We start from the raw sequence: 27,987 nt of genomic DNA, 5'->3' as shown, positions 1-27,987 counted from the left end.
GTCTGAAAATTATTTGCATGTTAAATACACATTTAGCAATGATGATAATTCACAAAATGAGAATTAAAAAAGCAGGAGGAACATGCAACTTCAACCAGCAGTAGACATAAACCCATCTTTATAAAGAGTTTTTAATATAAACATGAACAAACAAATTTCCCACCTGTAGGACTAATAAAGGTCATCTTATCTTAACTGGAGGACAGAGCCTTTTATTCTAAAGACAACTACTTTATTATCAGTGGTGAGGCTAATGCTGAATGCATCTCATGGTACACGAGCAGAGCAACCCACATTAATTCCCACAATCTAATGTGCTTGTGTATTGTGTGTTAAGGATTTGGCATCTAAAAGTGGAACCATTTTTAAAAGGAGAGGTGTGGAGGCCTCAGAAGTGCCTTTTCCGTTTACTGTGGAAGCCCGCTCTCTGTCCGCACACATACAGGCTCAGACTCTGGCCCACTAGCGTCTGCGTAAATGGCCAGCACAGAGATGCAGTAGGTGGCGTTTGGTCTCATATTAGTGAGCATGATGCTCTCGCCGTACACCGTCAGCTGCTGGTGCTCGTGGGACCTGCTTTGCTTTATAACCAGCAGGCTGTAATAAGAAGCACCCTCCACCTTAGACCATGTGATGGAAATGACTGTTGATGTTGTGTGCGTGACATCCAACACGGGAGCTGAGATGTTTCCTGATGGAGAGAGGGAAAAAAGTTCTGAACAGAGTCCCGGAGGACTTAGAACTTCAGAGTGTGATGAGCTGGTAGACGTGGAAGCTAATTCTTATAAATCTCTAAAATCAAAACTAAATAGAACAAAATCCAATGAATGTAAACTCACCATTCAGTGACATCTGTTGTTGGATATCTCTTCTCCTGCGTGCGTGCGTCACCACTAAAGACAGAAGATCAGTTTAGATCTTATTCATTTTTAAACTTGTCTTAATTGTCACCACAAAGTTACTGAACCGTACTTTTTGTGACATTTATCGCTTCACTTTCTCCAGCGGCATTGCTGGCGGTGATCGCGAGATCGCTGGAAGCGATGTTGGACAGAGAGCAGGACAGCTGTGCAGTGCTGCACAGCTGGACCTTTGGCGTTATGGTGTTGTCATACACCGTGTAGTTGACGGCAAACACTGAGGCGTTCCACGAAACTGTGGCAAAGGAGCTGTTTCCAGTGTACACCACACCCGATGGTGGACAAGGAGCTGAGAGAGAGAAATGGGATTTAAAGAAGTTCATTCATTTTTATTTAAAAAAGAAAGAAAGAAAGAAAAAAAAATACAAATACACAAACACATCAGACCATTTCTGTCCTGAATGAGGCATTTTTTTTAATCAGAATTTAAAAATTATATTCTTTCCAAAAAAGATAGAAAGCTTACTTTTATTCACACTCAATGGACACTTTTTTAAGTACACCTTGCTAGTACTGGACTGGAGTATTGGACCCCTTGTTGTTGCCTTCAGAGCTGCCTTAACTCATGGCACAGATTCAACATTCAACAAGGTGCTAGAAACATTCCTTAGAGATTTTTCTACCATAATTACATGACAGTGTTACACAGTTGCTGCAGATTTATCAGCGAACACCTCCATGATGACAATCTCTCATTCCACCACATCCCAGACCTGCTTCATAAACTTCAACTTCTTCAGAATTCTGCAGCTCGGGTCATAACTCGTACTCCCTTAAGAGACCATATCACCCCAATTCTTCAACAGCTTCACTGGTTGCCCATAGAAGCCAGGATAAACTTTAAAATCTTAGTTCTCACGTTTAAGAGTATTCATAACCTTGCCCCTCCTTATCTCTGTGATCTGCTTCATATCACCACAGTTTCCCGCTCTCTCAGATCTTCATCTGCCACTCATCTTGTTGTTCCTTCTGCTCTCTTTACCACTATGGGGCACAGAGCTTCCAGTCGCTCTGCTCCTCGGCTCTGGAACTCTCTTCCTTCAGCCTTAAGAAATATAGATTCCCTTCCCTTATATAAGTCACAACTCAAAACCTACTTGTTTAAACAGGCTTACTCGCTTTAATACAGATTTTACTTGCTGTGTTTTTTTTTTAAATTGTTGTTTGTGGTTGTATTTTGCTGGTTTCTGTATTTTAATTAATTACAGTCTATTTTAATCTACTTTTTTAATGATGTCTTTTTCTCTTTGTAAGGTGACCTTGGGTTTTAGAAAGGCGCCCTCAAATAAAATGTATTATTATTTTTTTTATTGGATTGACATCTGTTTACTATGGAGGCCTTTTGAGTACAGTGAACTCACTGTTGGTGATTTGAGCTTTGTGACATGGTGCATTATCCTGCTGGAAGCATGCATGAGAGGATGGGTACACTGTAAAGATGTGATGTGATACACCTCAGTGTAGCTCATATGATTACTAGTTACGCCAGATTTTGTGAGGACACATGAAGCACCTGTGTAACTGCAGTGAACAACAGCTCAAATCTGGGGTGTAATCTACCTGTTGTTCCATAAACAGGCATGGATGTGTCGCTCATGCCTGCAGCATTCCTGCTCTTCATTGTGGCGCTGTAATTCGAACTGCAGACGAGAGGAAACTCAAAGTATGTCACATTTGTCCAATAGGAAGAAAGCTCGAACATGGACTGGCTGTCTCCCAGCAGACTTCCTGTCAAAGTGAGCATGTAACCGGTGTCGCCACAGGTAATCTGTTTCCAGCTGAAACGCATCACCTCGATCTCGTCCTGCATTGGGAAAAGCTGCACCTCAGCAATAGCCGGTGGACAGGGAACTAAGAGAGGAGGAGTCAGTAACAGTAATGTGAAAAGTTACTCAGGGTTTGACAAGTATGAAGCTCCTTTTTTACCTGCTTCAATCTGCACAGGATCACTGAAGGAGCTGTTGCATGTCCCGTCTGAGGCCTGGACAGAGAAATTGTAAACAGTTCCGCAGTCGAGGCCATTGATAACACAGCTGGGGTTTGTGCTGTGACAGTAAAGCATGTCTTCATTTCCAGCCTGAGCACAGCCGTAGTAGTCTTTAGCTCGTCCACTGGGAGTCCACGTCAGCGTCGCGGACCGATTGCTACACTGGTACGTAACTGAGAGTCCACTTGGCTGGCAAGGACCTGGGTAAAAGGAGCAATTAAGATGGTGTAAGTCATAGAGTGCTAATATTAGTTATATTTTTCAGTCATTTTTGGTACTAATATCATACAAGTCCGAAAACAAATACCTGTGTTCAGTGTTACATTCTGACTGGCTTTGCTGGAGCAGTTCTCATGGCCAGCTGTCACAAACACAGTGTACTGCTCATCACAGTGGAGCTCTGATAAGCTGCAGTTTGTGGAGCTTGTGTTGCAGGTGTGCGTGTGTCCATCTGCAGCCTCAGCGACAACGTGGTAGGTTTCAGCACCTGGAGACGGAGTCCAGGACACCACCGCCCTGTGATGCTCACAGGCAGCGTTCACCCTCACATCTGTGGGTGGACAGGGCTCTGTGGAAAAAGACGAGTCAACATAAATACACAAAGGCCAGGTGATGGGTTTTTACTTAGATTTAGTAGCTTTTAATTATCTGTATCTGCTGTATTTAAGCTATGATTTTGACTGTTTTACTAAACCACTCTGTTGGGGCTTTTTTTCTTGCTAATTTATTTTTAAAAATACTTGTCTACTTCCAGTCTTTAAGCTGAGGTAAGCTGCATATCTGTTAACTTAGAACTTCCAAACTTGATGCACTTCTTGACAGAAATTAAACATGAAGACGTACCCATGCTAACTCTGGAGGGAGGACTTCTCATACTGCTGCAGGCGTCCGATGAAGCAGCTACACTGATGGTGTATTGAAGGCCACACTGTGCTTCCTGGAGGGAGCAGCTGGTGCCGGTATTATTGCAGGTCAACAACGTGTGATCACTGGCTTCTGCTGTAGCAGTGTACACAGTGTTTCTCTCACTACCCTCCATGAGATCCCACATAACAAGGATGGAGGAGTTGTGACACTGGGGGACAGCAGTGATAGCAGAGAGGGAGCAGGGGGCTGAGAATGAAGCAAATGTTGATAAGTTCATACTGAAGCACGAGTAATTAATTGAAATGACAAAACACAGCTCTTACTGAAGTACCTGTTTCCAAACTGATGGGGGCACTGGGCTGACTCTCACACTCGCTGTTTTTGGCCAATACGCTGAAGTTGTAAAGCACACCACAGGCCAGGTCTTTCATCTCACACGTCGTGTTGGTAAAGGTGGTGCAGTTGACTGTGTAGTCATTTCCACCTACAGCTACACCGGACACAGTGTAGCTGTCTGCCCCGGGAGCATCAAGCCATGATATCCAGGCAGAGTTGGTCACACAGTCAATGCTGCCCATGATCCCCTGGGGCTGGCAGGGAGCTAAAACACATAAAGTTCATTTGGTGATTGGTTGGAAGGATCCATGCAAGCCAGGGTAGTTTGTCAAGTGTTTTTTTTCTTTGAAGCTTGAATTTAAAATCCTTCTCCTCTTATACAAGATCTTGAATAATTAGGCCCCATCTTATTTTGAAGACCTTATAGTTCCACAGAGCACTTTGCTCTCAGACTGCAGGTTCCTAGAGTATTTAGAAGTAAAATGAGAGGCAGAGCCTCCAGCTTCTAGCTTGGATTTAGGAGACAGACACCCTGTTTGTTAAATATTAGGCTTAAAACTTTCCTTTCTGGTAAAGCATATAGTCAGGGCTGGATCAGGTGGCCCTGAATCCTCCCTTAATTATTAGACCTAAGCTGCTGGGGGCCACTATATATATATAAAGTGCCTCGAGGTGACTATTGTCATTTGGCGCTTTAGAAATAAAACTGAATTGAACTGAAGTTGTCTAACCTGACTGGATGCTCTGGGTCTGACTGTGCACGCTGCGGCAGTGTTCTCTGACAGAGGTCACCTGGACTGTGAAGGTTTTTCCACATGTGGCATTGCTGCTGAAACATACAGTGTTTGTGGTGTTGCATAACTCGCTTTCGCCATTCTCAGCAGCTAGTGAAACCAAGAAGTGGTCAGCATCTCCGATGGCGTCCCAAGAAACTGTCAGATCGTTTGACGAACAGTCGACCTGGGTGCTCACGTTCTGAGGCGGGCAGGGGACTGAAAACATGACAACAGCTTGAATACACAGCTGAAAGCTTTAAATTGCAAACATTTGATCGCCTGCACAAAATTCATATTTTAAAAGTGCTTTAGGCTCTGGTCACTGGTGTTGTTCCTCTTACTTGAGTTGAATTTCAGAGGCCAGCTGGGGACGCTAGAGCAGCTGTCACCCATAGCTACAACTTGAACAGTGTAGAGGCTGCCACAGGTGAGGTTGTTGAGGCTACAGCTAAGGCCAGCGGTCTGACAGCTGTCATTATTAACATGGGCACTGTGGGCCATGGCTGAGTACTTTACAGCACCCTGACTGGCAGCCCAGGACACAACAGCAGTGTTGTTAGCACAATCCGTCACCACTGAGACGTCAGTGGGAACACAAGGTACTGAAGATAAAGCAGACACAACAAACAGGATCAGTCACTCAGTGTGGAGAGCATCATGAGCAAAAACCTCAGTATACAGCAAAATGATTACTACTGCTACACAACACCTTAACTATGCTGACTTTACATATTTAAAAGCACAGACTGTAGAAATAATAAAGCTTGTATCCATCCCCTCACACCATAACTAGACGTTGTCACACTTTATCCTTGTTCAGGCTTCCTATGATTGGACAGCCTCCCAGCACTGACTAGATGCTTGGAGACCAGCAGAGGAAAAGTGGGAGTCTCAGATAAGTTTGTTTGCCCAGTGACCACAAAAACATGTCACTTTCCTCACCTTTAAATTCTAACAGAGAAAAAAAAAATCCTTTCAAATATGAAAACAGAATTAAGAAATGAAGTTTAAATATAGCAATGAAAGCCTGCGTTTCCTGCTCTAGTAGCCATGCAATCCTCACCTGATTGCAGACTTGTGGCTGGACCGGAGGTGACGTCACACTGCTGGTTGGAAGCTGTGACTGAGACAGAGAAGTTCTGTCCACACATCAGGTCAAGGAAGCTGCACTGATTAGTGTCTGACGTGCACATTTTTGACACGCCGGTGTCAGTCTGCATGGTGGCTTTGTAGACATCTGACCCATTACTAGGCTGCCAGGTTACCACAGCAATACTAGTAAGACAGTCCTGGCTGGCAGAGACTCCGATGGGTTTGCATGGCCCTGGTATAAAAACATATAAACTCAGATTAGAGCTCACTTCTCCATTATGTGTGGTTGGTCAAAACTGTGTATCTGAACAGTACGCACAGGTCTGCACAGAGACTGAAGCGCTCGAGTTTCCAGGACAGTACCAACTGTGAGGTGTGATTTTGATGCTGTAGTTTTGTCCGCAGGTAAATCCAGTGAAGCTGGCTGTGGTCATGTTAGTGTTGAGACTGACTGACTTGTTTCCCGCCTCAGCGGAAACCGTGTACATCTTTGCCCCATTGCTGGCATCCCAGCTCAGAGACACCACTTTCATATCACAGTTCACAGTGGCAGACAAATTCTGGGGAGCACACGGGTCTGGAAAGAAACAATGATCTGATAATGTTTCTTTTACTTGTGCAAATTTCTAAGAAAAACTGTAGAAACTGCTGAACAATTACAGACATGAGATGATGTATTCAGACTTCATTTCACTTTGTTTTCATTTGTCAATATCATACCCATGTGGATGATTGAGCTGTTGCTCGGCAGACTGGTGCAGTTGTTGCTCTTTGCTCTCACTACAACACTGTACTCCTCCCCACAGTGCAGATCGCTCCAGGTGCAGGAGGTGGTATTGCTTATGCAGCGGTGAGTGTGGCCGTCGAGGCCAGTGGCTACAGCAATGTATGTTTCAGCTCCATCAGTTGGCTGCCAGCTGACGGAGCCCACGTCAAACCCACACTCTGCGTCAGTTGCCAAACCCCTTGGTATACATGGAACTGTGTCCCAAAAAGGAAAAAAAAAAAACAAAACAGTCAAAACATAAACGTTAAAATAAAGTTAAAATAATTTGCATATGATGTAGAAAAAGTCCCACCAGTTTTGAAGAAGGTGGGACTGCTGGGGATGCCATTACACATGCTGCCCTGTCCTTGAACAGTGACATTAAAGTCCTGTCCACAAGGCAAAGAGGCTCTTAGAAGCGTTTGGTTTGTGTTGTAAATCTTCACGAATCCGTTGCTGCCGCTCACTGTAACTAAGAAACTCTCAGCACCACTCGCCTCTTGCCAGGAGATCTTCACCTCATCGGACTCACAGAGCACCTCAGCAGAAACATTTGTAGGTGGACATGGCTCTGTAAAAAGAGAGAAAAGAGTTCAGATCATCATCTTTTACATCATAGTTGATGAAAACTAGGTTTAGTTAATTAAAACAAAATAAAAGCTAGACTTTAGGAAAAAAACTCATTAAAAATATAGAGGAAATTCTTAGCTTTAGGCTTTGTTAATTTAGTAAAAGCTGTTATGCAACTTGCCCAATGAGGCTTTGATGGACATGTTTACTGGCACTTTGGTTGACTCCTAAGACTGTGAGTCAACTGCCTTTAAAACATTCTGTGTTTTTATTGTAATACATGTGCCTCTCACATATGTCCTCCATCTATTTAAATGTCCACGTGTTTAAAAAGATCAACACAGATATAAATACTCAAACAAGCAAACCCACTCTGGAAAATAACTGAAACTCATCTGAAGGTCAAAATGAAATTAAAATAAAAACTAATTAGACAAAAAACTAATGCAAAAATAATAACTCTGCCAGTAAAGATGTCCGACTAATCTATAAATATTTCTTACTTTAAACTTCAGCGTCTGATTTAAAGGGACTGTGTATCTCTGCATTCTGTTTTTACATGTAAGCCTCTAAACGTTTTGTAAAGAGGGTTGTACGATATAAAAATACAGTTTTTATTCCCGAACTTATTTTTACGTGATTAGAGGAATAAATATCTTCAACCCTAAAATGAACTTTAAGTATCAAAATCGACCCTTTAGAGTCTTATTACGTAAAAATGTTCTATGACTGTTTTACTGCTGTTGATGCCTTAAGATTGACATGTTTGGAGGAAATCCCATTTCTTCTTTCCTACTTTATATATTGCTAAATTATTGAGTCTGCTATGCATGCTGTTTTATAAGATCATTACTTGTTTTATATTTTAAATATATATTCAAATGTAAAATAAAATATATCATATATTTACATTTTTAATGGGAACAGTTTCAGTGAGAATCTCCACTGTTGTGTAGCTGAAACAAGGGATTTTCTGTACTTTACAGTTTGGTCTCAGTAGTACCTGTGTGGATGAACACGGGACTGCTGGGTTGGCTACAGCAGCCTCTGTTGTGGCCTGTAACAGTAAAGTTATACATCTCTCCACAGTCCAGACCAGAGAACTGACACGTGGAGGTCACTGAGTCACACGTTTTCTTTTCCCCTCCTGACGCCTTGATGGCACTCGCTGTGTACAGTTCAACATTAGGCCTCTCTTCCCAGGATAGGACAGCAGTACGGGAGCTGCACTGCAGATTGACAGCTACTCTCTGAGGAGGGCAAGGACCTGAGGAAGATGTTTATGTTTGTTTTATTGTGAGCAAATGAAATCAGCAGCAGCCATGCATGCACATTACCTTCAAAAGCTCACTCACGTGTGGTAAAGTTAGACAGTGTCTGTGTGCTGAGGCTGCACTGGTCGTTGCTGGCGTTGATGCTCAGACTGTAGGTTTCCCCACAGCTTAAACTTGTCATGTTACAGCTTTCCTGCTGAGTTGTGCACAGAGTTTGAAGACTTCCACCAACGACAGCCATCAGGGAAATGTTAGTTGTGCCATAAGTGCCGTTCCAGGACACCAGGACAGCATTGTCAGAGGTGCAGTTGACTTCCACAGTTATGTCTCTGGGCAGGCATGGGGCTGAGGAAACACAGTTAGAAAATATAAATAAATCAAGGCTCCCAAATGGAAAAAAAACACATCAGATATATATGCTGAGTGTTTCTTTACCTGATGTAAGCGAGACCACTGAGCTGTCAGAGCTGTTGTACTGCTGTCCTAACGCCTTGACCCAGACACTGTACACTGTACCACACATCAGCCCTGAGACCACACAGGAGGTGTTTGTGCTCATACAGGAGGTGTAGTGGCCATTTTGGTTGTCAAAGTAGGCAACATAACCCAAAGCGAGGTCACTCTGCTGCCAGGACGCAGTTGAAGTAAGCTGTCTGCATGACATGCTGGCTTGAACATTAGTAGGTGGACACGGCTCTGAGTGAAGAGAAAACGGTCACATTTAAACGCTCACTCTGGAAACACAGAAACTAACCTGTGCATCACTTCTGATGGATTGACAAACCTGTCACGAGGCGGTAGGGTGCAGAGCTCACAGTGTTGTTGCATGCCAGGCTTTGTGTCATCACAGTGATGCTGTAGGTGTGGCTGCACTGCAGAGCAGTCAGAGAGCAGTGTGTGTTGCTGGTGTTACAGGTGACTGTCAAGTTATGGTCACTCACAGCCTGAACAGAGTACGACGCAGCACCTCTCGCGGTGTTCCACATCACCCAGGCAGTACTCAAGTTGTAGTGGATGGACACATTTGTAGGAATGCAGGGCTCTGGAGGGAGAACAAGTTAAACGGTCTGAACTGTGATATAAATGAGACAAAAGGTTTGGCTGAAACACGCACCTGTGGTGAGGTATCCTGTCATCTGAGAACTGCTGTTACAAGTCTCTCCAACAGCCATCACAATGACGTTGTATTCCTCTCCGCATCGCAGAGGCCTCGGCTGACAGCTGGTTTGGTTGGTGGTGCAGCTGGCTGTGTGTCCCGAAGAAGCTGTGAGCACAGTAATGTATAGCACAGCTCCATCGCTGGGCTGCCACGATATGTTGGCAGAGCTGCCCCCACAGTCGTAAATCACTTCAATATTGCTTGGCTCACAAGGTCCTGTGGGATCAAGAATAATATCAAGTATGGTAACGCTTTACAACAAGGGACACAAAAACTTGGTTACTAAAGAACAAGTGATGAGTCACAAATGAGCTGGTAGTTAATGAGATTTTCATCAGCAGTTTCTTAATAGCTTCCCTAATAATTTATACAAGATAATTATTCACTAAAGACATAAAGAATCTATCTGTTTATATAGCTATTATTGATTTTTGGCTCTCTTCCCGGCATGTCTTTGTTCTGTCTTCCTCCCCACACCCCCAAAGTTGTGGCAGATGGCCGCCCCCGATGATGAGCCTGGTTCTGCCGGAGGTTTCTTCCTACTAAAAGGGATTTTTCCTTCCCGCTGTCACCAAAGTGCAAACTTATAGGGTTTTATTTGCTTGTTGTTATTTGCTCTGTATTATTGTGGGGTCTTTACATCACAGTATAAAGCATGTACCTTAAGGCTGCTGTTGTGATTTTAGGCTATATTAATAATATTGAAATTAAAATAATCCATAGGTAATGAGGAACTTCACTATTAAGAGACCACTTAGTAAGATGCTTCACTACTTGTGGCAACACAGAAAGAGTAGCTAATATTGAATTGATCAGTACTGAGTAGTTTGATGCCACGTTGTGTGGGGTTTTCATTACCTGATGTAAGAGGGACCACTATGCTGTCAGAGCTGTTGTACTGATGTCCCAGGGCTTTGACCCAGACGCTGTACACTGTGCCACACATCAGCCCTGAGACGACACAACTTGTATCTTTGTCTGTGCCAACACAGAAAGTGTCGTGTCCACGCTGGCTGTCGAAGTAGGCAACATAACCTGCAGCAAGGTCACTCTGCTGCCAGGACACAGTTGCAGTGGGTTGCCCACAAGACGCATTGGCTTGAATGTTTGTGGGTGGGCAGGGTTCTGAATTAAGGGATAACAAACACATTTAGTTATTAAAATGCACACATGTACATACGTGTACACATGTTCCTTCCTGATTTGACTACTAACCCGTCATGAGGAGGGAGGCGTCAGAGATCTGACTATCACAGGCCTGGTTTTTAGCCGTCACAGTGATGCTGTAGGTCTGACTGCATTGTAAACCAGTCAGAACACAGTCAGTGTTTATGGTGTTACGGGTTAAACTCAGGCCTTGCTGTGTCACAGCTCGGACAGAGTATGAGCTTGCACCGCTTCCTGCACTCCACTGCACCTGGGCAGCACTCACGTTATAGTGAAAGCTGACATTCACAGGAACACAGGGCTCTGGAGGGAGGAAACATTATAAAAGTTAGAATTTTTAAAAGTAAGAAACTCCCTCTGTGTTAAAAGCTACTGTACACTCGCCTGTTGTGATGGTGGTGGGGACACTGGAAGGACCAGGACATCCGGGGTCCACTGCTTCCACGACAACAGAGTATTCCTGTCCACAAACCAGGCTGTTAAGATGACACGATGTGCCCAAGTCACTGCAGCTGGAGCTGTGTCCGTTAGCAGACGTGGCCTGGACCATGTATCCCGTGTTTGCTGCAGTATTACTCCAAGTGACCAGAGCTTTAAAGGTAGTACAATTTAGCTCAGCTGACACATTGGTAGGAGGGCATGGGCCTAGAAATAGAGAGAAGCACAACTTGGAAGCAGATACAGAAAATGAGGAAATGAATGGTAAAATTTAAGTGATAGTTTGAGATTAAACCACAGGTTTATATGCTATTTAATCCATATACAATCTGCAGGGCTTTAATGTAACATCATGGGTTTATAGACTGTCTCTTGCAGTAACACCTGCACTATGTGCTAGTCTATGATGTTAGTAACAAGCTAAATGAATGTGCTGTTAGCATTTAGCTTCAAATTAATAAAATAAACACAAATATCTTCTTATTGTAGTGTAATTAAGAAGAGACCAAGTATATTTCCCTAAATGTAACTGATTTTTGAAAGATGTACATAGCGTGTGTACCTGTAAGCTTCTCTATAGGAGTGCTCCACTCGCTTATACAAACATTTGTGTGTCCCATCACTGTGAAAGTGTAGAGTTGACCACAGCTCAGGTCCAGGAAGGAACAGCTGCTCTGGGTGGAGTCACAGGTGGAGTTCACACCTGAGGCAGAAGTAGCCTTAACAGTGTAATTCTGTTTTGTGTCACCTTGGTTCCACTTTACTGTAATGACGCTGGAGCTGCAGTTTTGGTCAATAGTCGTGTTCTCAGGTTTACATGGAGCTAAAAGTGGTTTGGGGGGGAAGAAGCCGGTTTATTCAACATATAACAAATTATGTTTTGCTAAACGTCTTGGATTTAAAAGAGCTGCACCCACCTGACTGAACCTTGTAGTCAGAGCCAGCAATGATGTTGCAGTGAACAGAAGAGGAGGTGACAACCACCTGGTAGACTTTTCCACACTGCAGATCACGGATGGAGCAGGAGTCGGATGTCGAGTTACAGGAAGCTCTGTGATCATCTGTGCTGCTGATGGCCCAGGCGGTGTAGTCATCTGAGCCTGGAGTCTGAGACCAGCTCACAGTCATCATGTTGGTGTTACAGTCCAACTCTGCCACAACATCTTTTGGTAGGCAGGGAGCTACAGGGGAGCGTCAAAAACATAATGATACTATACTCGACATACAACAGACAAGCTGCCAAGGTGATTTGATAGGCTGAGAAATAAATAAAATGAAATGTTAAAAATGGAATTTTCTTGTATCACCACCTTAATTTGTTCTCATAGCTTTCTATAAAGAAAAAAAAAAGAATTACACTGTCAGGTTTAGAGTCCGACTCATTTATCAGTGGGACGATTATCAACTGATCTGAGCTATTTTCAGAATTTATAATGATCAGTAAATGAAAATTAAAGTAAAAGAAGAGATCAGAGAAACATTCGTCAACCACATTGCGAGTGTTTACGGTGCATATTTTGTCCACCAGAGGACACTACATAGTATCCATGTTGGCAACAAGTGTTTGAAACACAACAAACACAACCAGCTGATCCGAGCAGAGCATGAATGAGTAAATAAATAATTATACTCAATTATACTTATGCCTGACAGCTCCATACCTAACAACCATGGTCAAATATATCCACCACACCTCCTCTGCACATGTCCAACCATCTCAACATTGCCTCTCCAACTTTATGTCTCAAAAGCTGAAGCTGAGCTGCTCCTCTTCTATTATATTTCCAATCCTGTCCTCCAACATCCCACTTCTAATGAAAATCTCATTGAAACCTCTTCTCTCCAGGCACCGCCCTCTGATCCCTACTCTCACTACAGATCACAGTTAGGCTTCAAATATCATTGTACATGCAGACCTTGCCTGACTTTCACCACTTCCACTTTCATCATTGCAAACAACCGGCTCAGAGCTGATCCCTGATGTGATCTCACCCCACCGGTGTCTTACTGTCATTCATTTCCTGCGCCACTCTCACATACTCTAATGCCACTCCTGTCTTCCTCACAGAGGACCACAGTTCTTCCCTTTGCACCAGATCACATGCTTTTTCCAGATCTAAGCAGGTCTAAGGCTTGCTCTTGTAGTATAAATGTTTTGTCTTACCCGAGTCAAAATAAATATCAGTGTGTTTGCTGCTGTTGCAGCTTTCTGTGGAGGCCACCAGTGTCGCAGAGTACGAGCGGCCACAGTGAAGTGTCACAGCGCAGGAGGTGTCATTAGAGGAGCAGGAGGCTACGTGGCCGTGCTCCCCTGTCACCTGCACAGTGTAGAAACCTGCACTGCTGCTTTCATCCCAGGAAAAATTCCCATTGTTTGTCCCACAGTCCACTTGTACCGTTAAGTTTGTGGGCTGACAGGGGGCTGAAAGAAAAGGAGAGCTGCTGGGTTATCCATGCCCCACAAGAACTTTTGCTGCCGTTGCTATGGAAACACTCATTACCTGTACTTATTTCTATGGGTGGACTGTAACTGCTGCGGCAGTTTCCATCCTGGGCTGCAATGCAGAAAGCGTACCTTTGCCCACACAGCAGATTAGACAGAGTATGGGAAGAGTTAGAGGTGACGTTGGCTGAATGAGGGAGTGCGCTGCCTATCTGCTCATACTGTAAGACATAGATAGCTCCAGTCACCGGATCCCAAGTGAGGGTCAGTGCGTTGGCATCACAGCTGACATGACCCGTCAAGTTAGTGGGTGGACACAAAGCTAGGAAGATACAGGAGGTGAGCAAATCAAAAAGGATTAATGTTTCAGTATTGTTATTGTTACTTTTTACTAAATCAGCCTACAGACCCCAAAACACAGAGATGCTCCTTCCAGCTTTCTCTCACCTGTCCTGAGCTGCACTGCTGAGCTTGGTTCACTCCAGCAGCCCCTGTCTACACTGACAACAGTGACAGCGTAGGTTTCCCCACAGTGGAGGTCAGTGAAATTGCACGACTCTAAATAGTTTGAGCTGCAGGTATGAGTGTGTCCATCATCTGCCATTGCTGTTGCTATGTACATATCAGCTCCCATTACAGGAGACCAGGAGACTGTGCTGTTGCCCTCACAAGCTGGAGACACGGCGATGTTAACAGGAGCGCAACGGCCTGCAGAGAACATAAGAAAAATGGTTTCCTGTTGTCTTTCTGAAAAGTAGGGAGAACTCTCCTCATGGACAATATATGACTTCAAGTACCTGCTTGAAAGCTGTAGGCTGCACTTGGATTTCCTGTGCATGTCTGAGAGTAAGGTGTAACGGTAATGCTATAGGTTTCACCACAGTGGATGTCATGGACTTGACAGCTGGTAGAATTGGTGTGGCAGTGGTGTGCGTGTCCACCCTGTGCTGTTGCTGTCACATTGTATCCTGTAGCACTGGGGCTTCCCACCCACGTCACCAGGGCTGAATGATTCAAACAAAGCAGGGCGGCGCTCACGTTCTGTGGGGCGCACGCGACTTTGGAGAGAAAAGAGAAAAACATTCAACGACCAATCAGGTTACAAACACATGAAGTTTAAACTGACATGTATGAGGTTGACATTTAGAGGAAATACACATGAGGAAATTGATGACATTGTCATATTTTCCCTTAATGTTTATAACGATTTGAAAGATGTAGAAACAGATGGAATATAAGCCACATTCACTAGAAAATAGAAACTAATAAGTTAGTGAGGGTTGGCTGTCTGGCTATTTCCCCTTATTTTTATTAATTGTGCTAAGCTGATTTAGCAGGCTGGACAGTGCTATATCTGTCCTGTCTCCTTACGCTCTTGTTCTTTCCCCTTTTTTCTTTCCTCACTCCCCAATCAGTTGCAGTAGATGTCTGCCTCTTCCTGAGCCTGGCTCTGCTGGAAGTTTCTTCCTGTTAAAAAGGAGTTTTTCCTTTCCACTCTTACAAAGTACTTGATCATAGCGGGTTGCTTGATAGAGTTTTCTCTTGAACACTGAAGAATACCTTCAGTATTCAAGTCCCAATAACCTTGAAGCAGCTGTTACTGTGATTTGGTGCTATATAATTGAACCTGAAATTAAAAAATCAATACTATACGAGGCAGATATGAGGTCCAGTGGTGATTTCTTTTCATCTTACTCTATGACAGAAAAAATGTCTGTTATTTACCTGTTTCTAAGGATTCGTTGACACTTGGGCTGCTGTTGCACTGAGCCCCCTGAGCCTGGAGTGTTACATTCAAATCCAAGCCACAGGGGAGATTTTCAAACACGCAGCTGGTATTTGTCGTGTGGCAGTCGTCCTGATGCCCTTTTCCTTCTACCTGAGCGAGGAAACTGAGGCTTCCCGCAGGGTCAGTCCACCTGAACACTGCTGTGTTGGTGCCACAGGTATACTGCTTAGAAATAATAACTGGAGAACAGGGAGCTGGAGAAAGAGCAGTACATTGGTTCAGCAGGGGGATGAAGCAAGATCACATGTATGTGCCATTTGAAGCACGCTCACCTGTGGTAATGCTGGTGCTGGTTCCAGGCGCACTGTCGCACTCGTTACCGTGTGCAGTCACTGTAGCTGTGTAGGTCTCACTACACTGAAGGTCAGTCAGTGTGCATGAAGCTGTGGCTGAGCTACACGACAATTTGTGGCCGTTTGAAGCTGTGGAGTTAACTGTGTAACCTGTAGCATCAGCCACCGGGGTCCATGACAGAAAAGAGGAACTGGTGCCACAGATCAGAGTGTTATTTATGAAAGTGGGAGGACATGGAGCTGCGAAGGAGACAAAAAGAAACACGTTTAATAAATGTGTTCGTTGATTCTAAAGATTGCAAAACATCTTTGTTTTTGCTGTGTGCGGTTTCCCTACCTGTCATTATAACATGGTTTGCTCCTGTGCTGTTACAGGTGGCGTCCTCAGAGATGACTGTGAGGTTGTAAACTTTCCCACACTGCAGCTGCTTCAGCTGACAGGAAGCCGTGTTAGTCCTGCAGGAAATATAATCATGAGATGTGCCATCCTCAGCGAGCACAGTGTGGGTCAGAGCTCCGGGAGATGCAATCCAGGACACCGTGGCCACGTCTGAGCCACAGTGCAGGACGCTGGTCACGTTAACTGAGTCACATGGTCCTGGAGGAACATACATTACATGATGCATGATGTGTCCCAAAAGTCCAAATATGATTTGGAAACTCATGAAATGCACAAATATATGTAAATGACACCTGTTGTGATAGTAGTTTGAATGGGAGCACTGGTGCAGCGGTTGTTCTCGGATGCTACTGTGATGCTGTACTGAGTGGCGCACTGCAGGTTGAAAAAAGAGCAACTAAGATCTGATGAGGAACACGTCTCAGAGAAGCCATGTGGGCCCATAACTTTAGCTGTGTAGCTGGAAGCACCGAAAGAGGAATTCCAGGAGACCAGCAGGGAGTTTGATCCGCAGTCTGTCACTGCTGCCAAGCTCTGAGGGGAGCAGGGTGCTGGAAATAGATATGACACACTGTAAATCCAACTGCTCAAGTAGTATCTATGTAAAAAAACTTATCTTAAATGATTTTGTGTTTTAAATGTAAGCCTTTTAAGAATACAATTTCAGAGTTCATATTGCTTTTGTCAGGCTGCACTTGTTCATTAATTAACATTGCAGTTTCCAAAGTTGGCATGTCAAAGGTTTAAAGTAACAAATTATTGGTGCAAGCTAACATATCATGCATGTTTGCTTTATCAAAGCCTTTCTGTTTTTCTTCCAGTATGTTGCTCAGGTTTTGTTTTATTGAGCTCCAGCATTAAACAAGCAGCGAATCATGATTCCCTGACTTTCAAACAAGACAAGAATAATGTGTTATCATTTTGTTTTAATATGAGCATTAATGAGTTTGAGTATTAGGACAGGAGAAGTGCAGCACTGAGGGAATCATGCGACAGCCTATCCCAACTGACCCAAAGTAAATCCTCATTTATTGGAGATAATTTATATGAATTTCAGGAGTGGGACCACACCTCCATCAGCATGTGAGGGCATGAAATTTAAAATGCTGTACTAATTAACATTTACAGGACAGTTATGTTGATTGTTTTGTCACAGTCATAGTTGGTATAGAATGATCTCTTTCCTTTCTTGCTAAATATTATGATTCTAAAACAATTGATTTTGGACTTTATCTACTTAAAAGAAACATTAAGGAAATCAGCAGCGTTAGCAGATAGACGAAATTATAGATTTACAATAACCGTCATTGTTACCTGTCTGAACAGTCTGTGGAGGGCTGTGCGGTCCATTGCAGCTGCCAGAGGACGCTTCCACTGAGACGTTAAACGTCTGTCCACACTGAAGGCCGCTCAGAACACAGCTGGCACCATCAGTGTGGCAGATGGCCGAAGTTACATTTCCAGCTAATGGCACAGCAGTGACACTGTATTGGAGGGATGCAGAAGAAGAGATCCAGCTGACCGTTAAGTCATTGGTGCTGCAGGACAAGTCTGTACTGATGTTCCCTGGAGCGCATGGCACTGAGAAACAGAACACAGTGGGAGTTAATCACAAAGACTTTTCTCAGCTGAACTGTGTACTGAGTTCGATGAAGAAAGCCATGACCAGTATAGTGTATTAAAACCAAGAAAAAAACTGATCTGGGATTGAGTAGAGTTTAAAAAAACGAATTGCTTATCAGTTTGATTGAAAAGAATGTAAAAGAAGGACGAGTATGATGCCTTCTTTAGTTTGAGTTTTCTATCTTCACTGCTAAAGTGTTTAAACCAGTAATGTGTGATGAGGCTGGAAAGAGGCAGGTCTTGTTAGGTCAAGTTTCTTTTGCAAGAGATCAGTGAAAAACACAAATTTGCATATTAAATCTCAAGTCCAGTGGGGGCATATTTAAGAAATTACTGGTGACAATATTATAGGATATAATATTATAGGAATCACTGCTGTAAAAAAAAACAAAACGAAGATTCATCTCAATATACTGAGACTGAGAGGCTTCTCCTCACCTGAGTAATTGCCAGTCAAAGTCAGTACCTTGGTCTTGCCTGAAGGGGGCACTGTAGTTGCTGACACAGGTGCCATCCGTGGCAGTCACAGCAATTTCATATGCTTGGCCACAGAGCAGGTTACTCAGTGTGCAGTTGGGGCTGGAGCTGTTGCAGGTGAGGGTCTGCCCATCACTTATGGCTTCCACTGCATAGCTCAGTGCATTCGGACTGGGGTCCCAGGACACGTGAGCAGCTCTAGCACCACAGATCAGCTGGCTCGACACATTAAAGGGAGCACATGGTTCTGGAGTTGGAATGAAATAAAATATCAGTAACGCTTCCAGATTCCCCAAATAAGACCCCCATTACTGACATCAGTGGTTTAGGTCAAGGTCGTGTTACCTGTGTTCACAGAGACATTGTTGCTCTGTTGAATTGTACACTTGTCATCAGCTCCTGAAACACCTATTGTGTAAACCTCCCCACAGTGGAGCCCAGTGAGGCTACAGGAGGTTTTATTGGTTGTGCACGAGGACTTGTGACCTTCACTGCTCAAAGCAACAGCAGTGTAGTATTTGGCACCATCACTGGGGAGCCATGACACAGGAACAGGGTGTGGAGCACATGTGCGTGTCACTGTGACGTTGGTGGGAGGACACGGCACTGAAAGGAAATGAATAAGAAATGCAATTTGGAGGATTTATCTAACAAAGTCTTGTGGCTCTATCTACATATATGATCATGATAAATCTGCAGGTCTCACATGTGTCCACTGTGACCTCTGTGCTCGGCAGGCTCTTGCACGTCCCAGTGATAGAAAAGACCGTCACTGCATAGGTGCTTCCACACTCCAGTCCTCCTGTACTGCACTGTGTCTCTGTGGAGTTACAGTACAGAGGCTGGCCCGATCCTCTGGATAACACAGTGGTGTAGTTCTCAGCAGTAGAGGAGATGTTCCAGAAGACTGTCAGCTTACCACTTGTGCAGTCCACATGGGCTCTGACTCCTTCAGGACCACATGGCACTGAAAAAAGACACACAACATCATATGCCATTTAAAATCAATAGAAATGGTATACCATTTCTATACCAGAAATGGCGCTCCACTCACTTCCTTAGGTTAAAAGCAGATATCATATTTTAGATATTATTTATTATTTTTTAAATTAAAGTTTCAACATATTTTATTCAACTCATCTGGTCTATTTAGGATATTTCCATTTGTTGTAATCATTTCTTCTGCAGGATCAAATATGGTGCTCTGATGAACAGATTTAATTTAAAGCAGTAGTACCTGAGTCCATGCTGACCACACTCGAGGCTGACGGACAGTTTCCATCATTGTAAGTGACCGAGACATTGTATTTCTTTCCACAAGGCAGAGAAGTTATTGTACAATTGTTCCCTGTGTTGCTGGTGCAGTTTAGCTGATCAGCGCTCTGATCTGCTATAGTGGCGGTGTAGAGGCCTGTGGACTGATGGTTCTGCCAGACTATCACAGCACGATTGGCATCACAGTCTCTAAACGCTTCGATGTTTGTCGGAGGACACGGTGCTGGAGAGGAGAAAGATGATTCAGTTCACAGTAACTTAACAGGTGTTAAGTGTCTTCATCATAAATCTGCACATGATAACTGAACATAACAAATGAGGGTGAATCTCACAGAAACATTGTTGGAGACTAACTATTACATCATTTTTAAGACTAATTTTTGGTGATTTAATTTTTTTTTTAAGTAATTGCAAGTTTAAGGCACTTTTGCCCTGGTTTAATTTTTTTGGTATAATATATATAGTGTATAGTATATACATAGGTGACACAACACAACAGTGTTATCAATCTTTTGACCTACCTGTCATAAAAGAAACCTCCTGACTGGTGGTGCTGTTGCAAATGAAATCTGTGCCAAAAACACTGGCAGTGTAGTTCTGTCCACATCTCAGGCCATCAATCATACGGGGGCTGTCCATTGACATGTACCTGTATGAATTGCCGTGTGCATCTTGGGCGACAATGACGTACAATATAACGCCACTGCTTTCCATCCAATCAAGTGTTGCAGAGTTTTGGCTGCAGTCCACTGATACTGTGACATTGTTTGGGGTGCAGGGAACTGAAAAGAGAGGATGTTTGTGTCTACGAGTCTCTGCCACCTGGTTTAGCAGTGTGACATCTTGGGAACTATGAAAATTTCAAACAGTGACTCAATACATACCAGTCTGTGCAACCTCTCCCAAAACTTGGGGAGAGGAGCACTTGTTATTGGAGGCAACAATCCACACGCTGAGGTGTTCACCACATGGCACATTGGTAATTTCACAGCTGTTGGAGGAAGTTGTGCAGTTGTAGCTTTCTTTAGTGTTTCCCTTTGCTTCTACAAAATAGGAAAGAGCTCCAGCAGCAGAATCCCAGTTTATGACCAGCTTGTTAGGGTCACACTCAGCTGTCCTTCTCAAGTTAGTTGGAAGACAAGGAGCTAAAGAAAGAAAATGGAGAAGAATGTGTATTTCGTTCCTTTCCTTTAATTCAAAGTGTTTAAAAAATAACTAAACTTTACCAGTTGTTAGAGCAACCAACCACAAAAAGCTTCTGTAATCACATTTTAGAAAAGTCACAACAAAGACTGTAAGAAATACTCACAGGTTTGAACAATCACAGGTTCAGTGATGTCGGTGATACACTGTAAGGTGACAGCATACACACGGTATGTGTAGTTCTGAGCGCACTCTGCATCAGTGAAGAAACACATGATGTCTACTGTTCGACACTCCGTTGACATGCCATTGCTATCCACAGACGTTGCCACATAATAGAAGGCGTTGTCGATGGGCTGCCAGCTGAAGATGACTACATTGCTGTTGCAAGTGTATGAAGCCTGAGGATTTGCTGGGGCACAGGGGACTGGGGGAAAAGAATGAATTAAGGATGGGAGGATAGGATAAGTGCACCTCTACATCCCTTCCATCCTGGCATCAAATTCTAGAAATGACACAATGAGTCATTTTGCATATTTACATAATGCATTTTTTTCCCCTTTTCACTGTAATTTCATGACATAAATGACACTCTCATCGTGATTCTAACTCGTCCATATATCGTTTAGTAATCGAAAATGACACAGAAAAAAGCTTACATTTTGTAGACATGTTAAAAGAAATATGGCTAATGAACAGTTACTTCTATGTATTTGCAAGGGAATGCATACATAGCTGAGGTCACTGATGGCCAAGGGTGTTGGTGGCCAACAAAGCCAGTAGTGACGGCCCTTGAAGAGCTAGGTTCATGCTTGTAGAACCATTAACATTAATTAATTTATTTTCTATGCACCATTCTTTACACACTAGAGCAACCACTAACAAAAGTGTATTGAATGTAAGTCCACATCGTGCACTTCTTCATAAGCAACCAAAATGTTGCCAATTTTCTCTGATCACCTCAACTCTGGCCACTGTTCGTCTGTAGTGAGTGTACTCAGATTGGAACATGACTCTTGACTCTGTGAAAACTTTTTTAAAACCAATGATAGCTATACCGAAGTGAGTTGTTGAGGATATCTTAAAGTTTTCTGATGTTGTTGCTGCTGTTAGCCTCTGTTAGCTGCTCTTAGTTGGCATTAGTGATACATTTGTTGAAATGCATGTAACATTGTTGGCGTCTTAGTGCATAAACTTTAATACAATGTGAGAATGTAATCAAACTGTTTATCAATGGGGAAAGTGTGATTTTTAGGACACTTGAGCAGCTTCCAGAAACTGGTGCCTGCTCTTATGCATTTTTAATGGATTCATTCAAAGTTTATGAGAATGTAAAAGTTTGTCGAGAGATGTTATAACACATTAATTATGCATAAATATCCTTTTTTGGTTTAAACAACTTCAAAAAAATGATCGATTTCATCTTTAACATCAAGCAGTCTACCAAATTCTGTTTTTCATTTACATTAAATTAATCACACCATCAAAGCAGGTTGAAGACTTGATGTACAGTACATGATTGTGTATCTCCTTCACCTGTTCATGTTTCAGACCCATCCTATACATGACTTTTGAAAACTCCCTAACTTCAATAGGCTGTAAAGACCTTTTGAATTGCTGGTGTTAGATGGCAGGTCTTATTAGATAACATGAACTTGTGACAAAGAACAAAGGACACCATGGAAAGAACCTAAAAAGTCTGACCTAAGGGTACAGTTTGTTCTGAATAGATTGCACTGTGCAATGTAAGGAAAAAAGAGGAGGTGGAAGTATGATTGAAAACATGCAGTATAAAGGCGACAGGGGATGAGCCTCGGAGAGGTCATATTTGTTTTCACAGCCGCTGCCCTCACCTGTCTCAAACATTGAAGATATGTTGGAGGTGCTGCTGCAGGCACCAGAGAGGGCTGTAACACGGACCTCATACTTCTCACCACATTTTAACATGGAGATCTGGCAGCTAGTGGAAGCTGATGTGCAGTTACTAGAAGCGCCGGTTCCATCTACAGCTGTGGCTCTGTACAAGCTGGCCCCAAAGACCACATCCCAAGTTACTGTCACACTGCCACTGGAGCAGCTGTAGTCCACTGAGACTGTCGTCACCGAATTAATAGCTGAATAAAGTAAAGAAAAAAATGTACAAATTGTAAACAGATGGCATAATTATGTTTCAGAAGTCAGCAAAAGTGGTAAATGTAGGTACATGAACATATTCTTGGATTCCTGTTGGCATGTTATCCCTAACAGGTCAAACAAAACACTCTGACGGAGCTCATTCACAAATATCATCACGATGCAGGTAATAGTTTGTATATGTCCTCATCTATAAAAACAGGGAATCAGGCCTATGCTTCAGTGGTTCTGGTAGTAAATACTTTTCTACATTTATCTGATTTTGATTTCATATTTTTAAACAAGAGAAGAGAAGGGAAATAGACAAATAATTGATGTTGCACAGATACTCACTAGAAGTAGTGTGTGTAACATTAGCAGGCTCCCCAGGCACCAAGAAGAAGTTGAATGATGATACTCCCACTGTGTAGGTGGTGCAGGGCTCCAGATTACTTATATCAAAGGTTGTGCTGGTGGTGTTTCTAATGACTGGCATGTTGCTGGGGTTTTTACTGTCACTCACAGCCACTCGGTACAGCAGGACTTTATCCACTGAGTTCCAAGTCACTCGGGCTGTACTTTTTCCTGTTGCTACTACTTTCACATTAGTGGGTGGCTGCACCACTTCCAACAGAAAATACAGGCATTAATCAGTGATTTAGAAGTAATTATGTATATTTTATGTGTATGTGCATCATCTGAAAAACCATCAAAACCAGCTGTTTGTATGCACTTACACGTTGTTATTATCTTTGTGTTACTTAGGGCACTTCTTCCAGCACTGTTGGAGGCGTAAACTTTGCAGCTGTATGTTGTAAAGTTATTCAAATCATCAATTTGTCCCCTTGAATCTGTGAAGGTCTTAGTGAAGCTCTGTGCCAGAGATTTAATGAACTCTTCCACAATTATAGTATAGTTAACTGCCCCAATCACAGTGGTCCATTCAAACCTTATGGAAGTACTTGACACAGCTTCAGAAAGTGTGATCTGAGGTGTAGCCGGCACTGGGGGGATGTAGAAGATGTTCAGCATTACTTTATTTACTTTACTCTTCAAATAAAATTGCTTTGTTTATTCAGCTGGTTTAAAACTTGTCCCTACCTGTCATGGCTGTTTTAGTGTGTGTGCACACAAGATTAAAAAACACAAGGACCTTCAGGGTGATGTCATAGACATATCCAGATCTTAACCCCTGTACCACCACCTCTGTGCTGGTTGGTGGTATCATCACCATCAGCGGGGAAATAGTAGTGGAGTTCACAGCTCTCAAGTCCAACACATAAACTGAAGCATTGCTGTAGGTGCTCCATACCACATTAAGGGATGATGCTGAAGGAGATGTTACTGACAGGATATTACATCCTGAGAAAAGTAAGAACATTTATTTATTAAGTTTCTTTGTGGCACAGAATAAAACAGATGGAAAGTCCTTAAAAGAATACTTAATTAGTTCTTATTGTTACTCAGTTTGAACACTTCGACGGCTTTCTTCAAGCCTCATGTTTTTCCTATGTCTAAGCACTTTTAATATGACATTCACAAGGTCAACTCCTAATGGAGGTAACTCAGGGTTCAGCATCTTGCCCAAGGATTCTTTGACATTTAGGTTGGAAAACCAACCTTCCAAATATTAGACCATCTCCGGTATCATTTTTGGGGTCACCCCCAATAAAGAAAGTAATAATAGACTATCAACAATCATACTGCCAAATGATGAAAAAAAAAAAACCCCAAACAAAACAAAACACCCCCCCCCCCCCCCCCCCCCCCCCCCCCCCCCCCCCCAGGTCATTTTCATTAAGAACCTCTTCTTCAATGTCATTCATAAATCACCAAAACAACAACAAAACATTCCATAAGAAGTCATTCTGCTCCGCTGGCATATTCAGTTTGATTTTGAAGGGATATTCTCAAGGAAAGGTTCCATATATGTTATATGAAAAAAAGAAGTGGGAAAAACAACAAATATAAACATCCATATTAATATCAATATTAACCACTTGACAAAGGAAAAAGGACAGAAGACCTACCTGCAGCCTTAACATGGGGTATCTTAAAAAAAAGAAAAAACTGTTAAGAAGCTAACTCAAAATTTTGTAATTACCTGAAAACCTAAATTGAGAATAGAAAATTCAAACTGCATAATTACCTGCATGAGGGACAATATGGCAACAGAAAAATAAAGGAGCCTCATCTTATTCATAGTAAAGGTCAGGATTACGGTAGGTTACATCTGAGAAGTGTACAAAGATCCTCCAAACATCCTCTGAGATCTTTACAGGCTGCACACTGTAGATTAACCCCATGGGAACCAATCAGGAGATCCTAAACGAGGACAAGTGAAGCCCCTAGGCTACCTGTCATCATGATACAAAGTACAGTAGCCAGTGCTGCTGGTTAAGCAGGGAAACTTCCCCCCGTGTGGCAGAGAAAATCAACCTTTTTTATATGAAAAAGAAACTTTTTAATCAAAATGATCTCAAACTGCTGGTGAGGAAAGTGGTAAACAGATAAGGAGGTCATTATAAAGATAATTGGAAGTACAGCCTCGTGTAGCATCATTAAAATGTAAAGAGATTCAAAATGGTGTAAATATACGTCACATGTAAATTAATGATTTAAAGTAATATTTTAGCTCATTTGTAAAATGAAACACTAAATGTTTAGACTGCAAATACTTTTTAAAAAATACAGCAGGTCGTTCCTACAGTAGGTACTCCATGTGACCAAAGACAAACAAATAAACAGATTGTATATACATTGTATAACCAGTTCATTTATTTTTGTTGTTGTTTTAGTGGGTTCAGGCCTCCTCAACAAGGAGGCAAATATTTCACAAAACGTCTGGAGAGATGTTGTATCAATCTTCGGATGCTTTTTGCCAGAGGAGGTTGTGTTTCACCTTCTCTCTTGTGGCGAAGATGTTCTCTTCTATTCAAGTAATAGTCTCTATGTCATCTAAAAGTACAAGCCTGCTTTTTCTTTGGAAACCTTTGTGTAAGTTTGGCGGCATGTTTGGTGGCCACAGGCATTCCTAAATGATGGTACCATTCATGGTACCAATGTACCATGAACCATGTACAATGTCATGTCTTCAACAGCCTGTTGTCACACTTCACTTCCATCTCTGTTCTTCTCTTTGACATCCACAACAAACAGTTTCATGTCAAAGAGAAAGAAGGCAGTCGCTTACTGCAGGCCATCCATCCATCAGAAACTCAGATTTCTACTGAAAAAAGGTTGAAAGTTGAAAAAACAAATTGAAAATATGCTGGAATTGCCAACAAGGAAGTGTAAAGGCTGAGTGACAGCAGTTTATAGTAGGCCATAATGAGTTTGAATCAAAAACGGTTTCATATGTCCTGTTAAAAACAAACAATTTCACAGTAGGCGTATCTTTTCTCTTGTCCTTTTTTTAAAAAATGTATTTTTTAATTTGAAATCCTGGTGGCCCTCCACATCCATTCTAATTATTATGATGTTTTTGGTGTATTTAAAAGCAAAATTCCACATTACAGGAAATATCCAAGTAGTTTTAATGTTCCCACATTAAAACATTAAAACAAAATATTAATGACATTATTACTGTCACAATTATCAGAGGGACCCCTAAGATTATATTAATAGAATAAAAAAGTAATAGAAACAAAGCTAAAGAAATTGAATTGTATCAGCCAATAAAGTTTGAACTTATAAATAAAAATATTTTACAAAGTTAAAAGTGTAAAGATAACTGTGCCTCATGAGGAAGTCATGACTTGGTTACCATCAGTGCATCCCTACAGGGCTTTTCTGTTCATAATATGGAGGCGTAGTTTAGTCTATTGTGTTATATAAATGCATGTGATAGCCTGTTGTGTGTTTTAGCGCCTGTTTTTTTTTGTGTGTGTAAAATCCCCGGCTGGATGAATCCTAAACCTCATGCTGAAAAGTATCTGATTTAGAGTCGGGTAGCTTTTGTTTGCCACATACGTGAGACATTCTTCAGCACATGTGTCATTTCAGCCAAGTAACTCTTCTTGAAACTCTCTAATTTATGGGCACCATTATTCATTTCACGGGTAATGCGCTGAATCAGGATCGCTACAGAGCATGTTTAGGAAGAAGAAACAGATTTCTTTAAGATAAAATACAATTTTTATTTTAATAATGAATAGTGAAAGGAGTTAGTTATTTCCCACTGCTACATATACGACTTGGGTGGTTGCCCACAGCTGAGTGTGTTACGCAGCGTTTAATTGGTCAGGGAACACATCCTCCAAACAAATGATAGTATTAGATATATCTAATACCTGCCGTGGGCTGGTGTGAGCATGGGTACAGCTGCAGAAACACATCAAGTGTCATGCTCCTGGGTGAACGACCCAGCATTTTGAGTTTTGGGATGTTTTAAGTTTCAACTCATGAGTTGTTCTTTTGAATTTTGAGGTTTATGTTCTAGCTCTGTATCCAGTCCTTTCAGTATAATATTGTTTCCTTGTGCTTCTTAGTTTTCCGTTGTTTGCAGTCTGTGTTTGTCATTAGTATATGTAACCTTGTGTTATCCTCTTTTGTGTTTTCTTTTTCCCCAGTCAATCGTGTTTGTTTATTTCCTGTCCTTGTGCAAAATTCCCGTCTTAGTTTGGTGTTAGTGTTTGTTATTTTGATAGTCGCTTGTCCTGTGTGTTGTGTTTAGTTTTGCTTCGTTTGTCTGCTCCCTTTCAGCCTGGCGTGTTTATATCGTCTGCGTCTACGTCCTTTGTTGAATTGTCTGTCAGGCTGTGTGTGCGCGTTTGTTCTGCATGTTCCTAGTTAGTCCTCACGGTGTCCCTGGCCTTTGTTATATTAACTTCAACAGCAATAAAGCTGTTGTTGAGTTTTAGACATTGTCTTTCGAGTGCTGCAATTTGGGTCCCACTCTGCCTGAGACACGGCGACCCTTGACCTCATGTTTCTTCTTTACTGTGCATAGTCTCATATAAATTTGGCGTACATCCATCCAAGTCTTCAAGTTTGACTAAATGACTTATTGATCAAAACCTGAGAAAAAGTCAAAACCATGGCTCTTACGAATGTGGTGTATATTGTGAACATGTAGAAA

General features: G+C 42.4%; 1 protein-coding gene across 1 annotated transcript; it reads right to left on the bottom strand.

Moving 5' to 3' along the window:
* Positions 1-6: 6 nt before the first annotated feature.
* On the bottom strand, positions 7-24,658 carry LOC146497861 (uncharacterized). Its single transcript, XM_085142173.1, has 44 exons — positions 24,009-24,658; positions 23,645-23,911; positions 23,262-23,531; positions 22,649-22,909; positions 20,962-21,222; positions 20,537-20,797; positions 20,174-20,434; positions 19,615-19,875; positions 19,084-19,344; positions 18,723-18,983; positions 18,367-18,624; positions 17,592-17,858; positions 16,571-16,828; positions 16,215-16,475; positions 15,857-16,117; positions 15,521-15,778; positions 14,593-14,853; positions 14,243-14,503; positions 13,854-14,117; positions 13,517-13,774; positions 12,270-12,533; positions 11,915-12,175; positions 11,299-11,559; positions 10,963-11,217; positions 10,606-10,872; positions 9,703-9,963; positions 9,373-9,630; positions 9,024-9,284; positions 8,670-8,933; positions 8,318-8,581; positions 7,058-7,315; positions 6,699-6,959; positions 6,298-6,555; positions 5,950-6,210; positions 5,228-5,488; positions 4,842-5,102; positions 4,106-4,375; positions 3,751-4,020; positions 3,215-3,475; positions 2,847-3,107; positions 2,481-2,771; positions 973-1,209; positions 840-893; positions 7-691 (listed from the first exon to the last, which is right to left on the bottom strand). Exons 1-44 carry the CDS (start codon positions 24,286-24,288, stop codon positions 408-410), a joined length of 11,355 nt encoding a protein of 3,784 aa, XP_084998299.1. The 5' UTR covers positions 24,289-24,658; the 3' UTR covers positions 7-407.
* Between the last annotated feature and the right edge of the window lie 3,329 nt (positions 24,659-27,987).

The sequence above is a fragment of the Neolamprologus multifasciatus genome, chromosome 18, assembly GCF_963576455.1.
Source record: "Neolamprologus multifasciatus chromosome 18, fNeoMul1.2, whole genome shotgun sequence".
In the NCBI taxonomy this organism is placed as follows: Eukaryota; Metazoa; Chordata; class Actinopteri; order Cichliformes; family Cichlidae; genus Neolamprologus; species Neolamprologus multifasciatus.
The sequence above is the reverse complement of the archived record's forward strand: the minus strand, read 5'-3'. Positions and strand labels throughout refer to the sequence as shown.